The sequence below is a fragment of the Gekko japonicus genome, unplaced genomic scaffold (genome assembly GCF_001447785.1).
Source record: "Gekko japonicus isolate JY-2015 unplaced genomic scaffold, Gekko_japonicus_V1.1 scaffold180, whole genome shotgun sequence".
Classification (NCBI taxonomy): domain Eukaryota; kingdom Metazoa; phylum Chordata; class Lepidosauria; order Squamata; family Gekkonidae; genus Gekko; species Gekko japonicus.
In genome coordinates, this window is record NW_015174278.1 from 409,119 (window position 1) to 416,283 (window position 7,165).

General features: G+C 47.2%; 1 protein-coding gene across 2 annotated transcripts; it reads right to left on the reverse strand.

Annotated features, from left to right (window-relative positions):
- Positions 1 to 281: 281 nt before the first annotated feature.
- Positions 282 to 6,686, reverse strand: SMIM12 (small integral membrane protein 12). Of its 2 annotated transcripts, none has more exons than XM_015423823.1 (2): positions 6,644 to 6,686; positions 282 to 1,188 (listed from the first exon to the last, which is right to left on the reverse strand). In XM_015423823.1, the coding sequence occupies exon 2, from the start codon at positions 1,172 to 1,174 to the stop codon at positions 893 to 895; it is 282 nt and encodes a 93-aa protein (XP_015279309.1). In that variant the 5' UTR covers positions 1,175 to 1,188; positions 6,644 to 6,686; the 3' UTR covers positions 282 to 892. The 2 variants fall into 2 exon arrangements, with proteins under 2 accessions (XP_015279309.1, XP_015279308.1); XM_015423822.1 differs by lacking the exon at positions 6,644 to 6,686 and adding an exon at positions 6,563 to 6,639.
- Positions 6,687 to 7,165: the final 479 nt, after the last annotated feature.

The following is a 7,165-nucleotide window of genomic DNA, read 5'->3' on the forward strand; positions in this document are numbered from 1 at the left end:
TTTATTCACAAGGCGCCTCTGCAGTGGAGGATTCTGACTGCAGTTCATCACCCTGCTGAGTCTGCTAGTCAGACCACGCCAGGGAAGACCAGTAGCCATGGGCAAATCATCTTCCAGATGACTGCTCATGCTCTCCTCCGGGAACATCTATTGACCGTACCTTTGAAATCCACTGCAGAAGCGAATTCAAACAGGACAAAAATTCATTCCCACTCGCCCACCCACTGAAATGACAGGCCCCCAACTTTTCAAAGTGTTTTAATTTTTAATTTCAATGGCAGCCCCATGCTCCTCCCCACCTCAAAAGCCAGCACCTCATACGCCATCGACAGAAACTCCTTGAGAAAGAAACATCTGATTTCCTGAGTAGCAGCATGGCAGAGATGCTCAGCTAACCACCTCCTCTGGTGGTTACAGTTTCTCTCCAGCTTGGAAGTCTTGGAGAAGGAAAGAGGATTCAGGTCACCCGACACCCTCCAGACAAGAGATTCCCCCATCAACTCAAGGCTACCATATTTCTTGGGTGTTCTTCTGAAAGCCTGCCCATGCCAAGGTGCAGTATGGACCCTGAGCAGACCACAGTGGAGAGGAAGAAGGTCTTCTGGCTCAGATGCAACATGGAACCTTCACCAAGAACTCTGGAAGAAGTTCCATCACAAGACCAGCATCCCTTACAGAGAAGTCTCCGAAGTCCATATCTCTTCCCCTACCTCTGATGGATTCTAGTAGCATGAGCCATCCCTGCCAACTGCAGCACAGCAAAAATGGTGAAGGCATGAATGGCAGACAGTGACTGGTTGGGCTTGGGCAAGGTCAGAGCAATGGAATCAGAAAACCAACCAATCAGCATCAACCTTTTGAACAGGAAGGGCCCCTGGCCATCCTGGGAGGGCTAGCTCTTCTCCGGCCGGTTCCGGTTGAGCACAGCTTTGGGGGCAAATTCCAGCTTCTCCTTAAGGCTGACCACTTGGGTGAGGTCCTTTCCAGCACTCTCCTGGAGCTTGCGGTCCTCCCTCCTCTCTGAGATGCTCTTCTCCTCCTCAGGTGGCTGCGGAGGCGGCTGGCCACGGATGAACCACTCCAGGTGATATCCCACTGCCCCTACCACAAAGGCCACGGGGAATGTGACGTAGGGGGCATAGGCCCGTATGGTCACCCAAAGAATGGGCCACATGGCTCCTTCGAGTCCTGCAGATGTGAAAAGGAGAGCACAGAGGAAAAATTCATGTGTCTGAAGCCTAAATCAATTTCTGGAAGCAAATCTTCCAGTAGGAGCTGGCTTTGGACACAGCTGGGGCTATTCATCTGAATTCAGAACAATGCATTTTACAGAAGTACATGTAGTTTATTTGCCTGGTTTCACACAGCTGCACAATTCTGCTGCTGAAAAAAAGAATGAATCAGAGTGCACCTTCAAGATGACCACAATTCTGACCACTGGTTTCACTGGATCGGTACCTGAAGGGCAAATGGACACCTACCCAGGTGACAGCCAGTGTGGTGTCATGGTCAGAGTGTTGCATTAGGAGCTGGGATACCCACAACTGAATCCCCATTCTGCCATGGAAGCTTTGCCAGGTGACCAGTCACACCCCTGCAGCCTAACCTACCTCACAGGGTTGTTGTGATGCTAAAAGGAGGAAAGGAGAACAATGTAAGCTGCTATGGGTCTCCATTAGGAAGAAAGGCAAGCTACAAATGCAGTGAATAAAATAGCCCTGCTCTCTATTTATAAAGGACTAGAAATGAGGAGCATATAATAAAAACTGCCTCCCTGGATGACTAGCTCTGAAATCTACCCTCCCTTCCACTCAATTATCCTTCATACTCTACTTGTAGGCTTCACAGAGGATTCTGGCTGCTTGCCCTTGCCAAGAGAAAGCTGAACTTGATGGGCCACTGGTCTAGGAAAGTACAGCATTTGCAGTGACTTTTGGAAATCTAAAGGGCTATCTGCAGCAGATAAACTCACCACAAGCACAAGCAAATCCCTCAAGCCACCCTCTTTGCAGAGCAAATATGCAGCCGGCCTTGCATTTTGGCTTTATAGAGGCCAAGGAAAGAGGGAGGATATGATTTTTTTCAGTAACAAATTCAAAAGCAAATGCAAATAACCTGGCAAGAAATGCAAAACACCAGCTGCCATACGCAACAGCACAGCCATTTTTGAGCTCCCCACCAGCAAGCCAGCTCTCCCCGGCTTCGCTCAACCTAAAAAGGATGTTACCCCATCTCACACTCAAGTAGGGCTCCTTCCTCTCTTCATCAATATGTGAGCTAGAAGAGATGCAGCAATTATTCTTCAGAGGTTATTTATTTACTTTATTTATATCTCAACCTTTCTCACCCAGAGTGGCTTATGTCATTCTGCTTTCCTCTCTTTTTTCCTCACAACAATCCTGAAAGGTAGGTTAGGCTGAGATTGTGTGACTGGCCAAAGGCCACCCAACAAGCTGCTATGGCAAAGTGGGGATCCGAACCCGGGTCTCCCAGATCCTAGTTAAGAATAACTACTACACCATGATGGCTTTCGATTTACACAACGCCCCTTGAATTCTTGAAATACCCTGCATAGTTTCCAGGAAGGATTGCTGTCCTCAGTGTTCCCTCTAAGCTAAGTTAGTGTGAGCTAGCTCAGTTTTTTAGCCTCCGGCTCACACATTTGTGTCTTAGCTCAGGAAGGATGGCTCCAGAGCAACCTAATTGATGCAGTACCTAAATTGCTCGCCCACAACTTTAATGCCAGTAGCTCACAAAGTAGAATTTTTGCTCACAAGACTTCACAGCTTAAAGGGCTTTGGCCTGGACAGCCTGATCTCATCAGATCTCGGAAGCTAAGCAGGGTCAGCCCTGGTCAGTATTTGGATGGGAGACCACCAAGGAACAGCAGGGTCACTACAAGGAGGCAGGCAATAGTAAACTACCTCTGAATGCCTCTTGCCTACAGAGTCACCATAAGTCAGCTGTGACTTAACAGCAAAAGAAAAATGTTTTCACTCGGAAACTCTGCATGATTATGTTGGGCAGGAGGAGGACTTCTGTGCCACAAGGGCTATGGTCAGACGTGCCATTTGGTGTGGTCAGGAAACGCTCCTATTTCATCCTTTGGTATTTGAAACAGAGTAGCTTGATCAGACATCCCAATATAATTCGTTTTGCTGTGGGCTCAGCCTGTTACTGCACAATCAGATGGCGTGGACGGGCGAAGGTGGGGTTTTTGGTCTGCTTTTCCGCATGTGCATAAACGAGGGTGCAGTTTTTTGCACACGCACTTTCCAACTTCCAGGAGTCAAGTCTCCACTTTGACCGCTCACCAGTCCTTCCACAAAGCACTGTGATCCCTTTGGTTCACAGTGGGCCATGGTCGCCTGACAAAGATTACTCCCTTTCCTACTCATTTTCAAAGCTGGACTAGAGATGGGGACGATTATGCAGTTATGTGCATATTGCTAAGCGAGCAAAAAAAAAAAGGTGCCCAGTCGGGATGGAATGAGCAAACCATCCCAACAGCCTGAGAGCGCGCTTGAGTGATCAGACTAGGGAAAATCCATCCATGGCCTGTCGGTAACCATTAGGACCACAAGTGTCTTTTTACTCCATTTTTGGGGTGGACCAGGACGGGGCGTCGACAATTGTGGAACCCTTCACAGATGTTGCTGTCTGATCATGCACTTTAGATCTGCCAGGCATCAGCCTCTAAGTCGGAACTAAAGGCACATCTGATCGCAGCCAAGGGGGCCCTGCCATTCCCTGCAGGGTCCGTATCAACGAGTAACACATCATTGACTGTTGGGGTGAAAGGCAGGTTTTCAACAACAACACTGTCCCCAAGAGAAGAGCTGTTTTCCTCCCAATGGCACTGAATGGCGGCCATGAATTCATTGATCGTGAAATCCTATGGGGAGAATTGCACACCATTTCTTCTTTGATGGTCAACAGAGCTGTGAAGTAGGACCAAGAAAAGAACAAGAAAGCAATTGAACACACACAAATTTGCCTTATCCTGATTCAGACCCTCTGTCAATCAAGGTCAGTCTGCCTGGCAGCAGTTCTCTGTTTTCGCAGGTGGAGGTAGAGGTGTGACAGAAAAATTCAGAAATTCAGAAAAATTCATGGCCTTTCCCCCCCATTTTTCCTATGGAAAAATTGGAAATTTGGGGGAGCACTGAAAAACTCCTATGAATGTTTCCTCCTATGAATGTTTCCTCCTATGAATGTTTCCAAGGTGGGCATGCTCTTAAATCTAACATGCATTTCTGCACCTAGGACACCTAATCTTCATCAGGGGAGCATGCAGGGAACCGGGTTCGATGAACATGAAGCCAGCTGAGCAACCTTGGGTCAGTCACAGTTCTCTCAGCCCCCCCCCCCCACACACACACTCCAAATAAACCTAGCTCACCACAAAAAGACCTAGAGCTTCAGAGTGCCAGACAATCTTCAGATCTCCTGGCTATACTACACCCACTGCCATCCGATAATTATTATTATGACAGCTTGCATGCTTACTGTGGTCCTTTTGACTTGACTCTTCCCATGTGGCTGACCTTTTCACCTCTCCCTCAAACCACTGTGACACGCCTACCCAAAGACTGGGTGACATAGCTTATTTCCCCTACTTTGCTGGGAGGTGGGAGATCCAAAGGAGGTAGGGCAGAAACTGTATGAAAGGCTCAGAGGAAAGTCACACAGCTTCTGTTGAAAACTGAGCTCTTGCCAATCAGACAGCAAAAATTAAGGTATATGTGCTAAGATAGCATAGGGTGTATCAGCTTGTCATTTTCTCTCAAGTACTGCATATATTTGAAATTTTGCTTTTGCTAAGGCATTTATAACTTTTCAATTAAATTATTTATTTAATTTATAACACAGCTCATAAAAGTTAGCCATACTATTCTTTAATCTAACTAAACATAGATTTTGGTAGGGTTACTTATGCCCAGATGTTCCCTCCAGCTGGTGCAAACACTGACCTCCCTGTAACAATGCTATTTTAACCAAAAAAAAGAAGTGTCATTTACTTTATCAAGCCACTCCAAAAGCATAACGCAATTAATTTCCAGTGTCTCACAAAGACTAGCCTGGGTGTAGTAATCACATATAAAAGAATAACTTGGAATTTAGATGGATACGGCTAGACTTGGTTTAAAAGAAATGATTCTGGAGATGCCAGTATTATATGCTTAACAGATCATCAGATCAATGCTCTTAGCCCAATATCCCTTTGCATGTTAGCACAACAACCACATGTGAACTAAATCCACAGATGGATCATCACAATACCAACAATTACTTGAAGATAGGTCATAAATTTTTGCTATACGTTTAGGGGAAGGATACAATTACTGAATAGGTCAAACTTATACAGAATACATAGCCTCTAGATAACATAAACTTCCAAGTTTTAGAGGTGATTTCTATGCCCTAGGACTAGTTCCGCCTATCCTGAAAGGCATGTGCAATATCTTGATCTCAGGTAATTAAAATATTAGAAACCAGTGTTCCCTCTAAGCTGAGTTAGTGTGAGCTAGCTCACAGTTTTTTAGCCTCCAGCTCACACTTTTTTGTCTTAACTCAGGAAGAATGGCTCCAGAGCTAACTAAGTTATGCAGCAGCCAAGTCGCTCACTCACAACTTTAGTGCCAGTAGCTCACAAAGTAGAATTTTTGCTCACAAGACTCCACAGCTTAGAGGGAACAAACCCTAGAATATACATGATCAGGAGATAGAGGCCAAGACCTTCCCTCAATGTTGCCTCCTGGCACTGGGATTCAGAGGCTTATTGGAACCCAGAGGTTCCCAAAATTTCCATTTTTTCCCCAGGGAAAAGGGGGAAAAGTCCTTCCCCCTTCAGAATTTCTGGAAACTTTACATCTCTAGGTGGAGGTCTTTCATATTATGTACTACCTGGTCCATTTTAACTGGAGATGCCAGGGACTGAATCTGGGATCTTCTGCATACAAAGCATATATAGAAAAGAAATAAGTTTGTAAGTGCAAAAAGCAAAGTAAAAGCAAATCAATAAATACTAAATCATTAAATACGAAGGAAAGAGCATGCTCATCACTCCTTGAGAGTACAGGGCCACTGAAAGAAAAAGGAGGGGTGGGGGGGCTCCAGTTTAGGGGGAGGATGATACACACTATGAGGACCACAGTCTTCCACCACCCCAATGTCCTCCTCTTTCAAGAGAGGTGAGCAAAGTGCAGTTTAGAGTCTCAACAGAATCCAGGTTATTTTGCCGCTGAATCTAACCGCCCCAAACACTACCAGGCCGGCCCTCTCTTCTCCACTTTCCAACCCAGCAGCCTCGACAAAAAGAGGCCACAAACGGAGCCCGTTCTGGGAATCGGGGAAGCCGGGGGAGGACACAGGGAGGTGGGTGGAAGGGACTCCGCAGCAGGGTCCTTATTCTCCCCCCCCCCCCCCCCCTCTTATCCACCCCGCCCCCCCCCCCCGGGGCAGATCAGACGCGAGAGAAGAGGGACTCCGGCTACGATGGCAATGAGCCCTCCCGTACTAAATGCCCCCTCGTAATAACTGGGCCCCAAAGCGACATCACCTCCTCGGCCGAACCCGGCCCCGTTTCGCCTTTGCCCGGCGCAAGCGCCTCGCTACGTTTCGCCCTCCCCGGCTTCCTTACCGCAAGTCCATTGGCCACCGCGGCCGCTGGACTCCGCCCGCCAGGCTTTGCAGGAGCTTAGAGGAAGGAAGGTGGGCGGTGCAGAGGAGGAGACGTTGTGGTTGTGTTCGTAGATTTTGCGCGCCGGGGCGGCTGTTTCGTGTACGTTCGGTGCGCGCTTTGGCTTCGGGGAGGGGCTTTTCCTTTTAAAGTTAATTTGTATTTGTTAGCAATCTTTTGAGCGCTTAAAAAGTTCCCTTTGATTAATCAGATGTGTGTTTAAAAAAAGAAAAATAGGGCGTGCTATAAGAGACTAGTTTCCCCTAGAGGAAATGGCTCTAGATCAACTCAAGCGTGATCTCTCCCTAGAAGTTAAATGACCAGACTGAAGCTATCCGACTGTGGTCATATTATGAGAAGACGATAGGCTAGGGAAATTTGAAGGCTGAAGGAGAAAGAGGAAAAGCCAAGGTAAGAGGGGCTGATTCAAGCAAGGAAGCCACCGCCCTCACTTTGCAAGACCTGAGCAAGGCCATTAAGGAG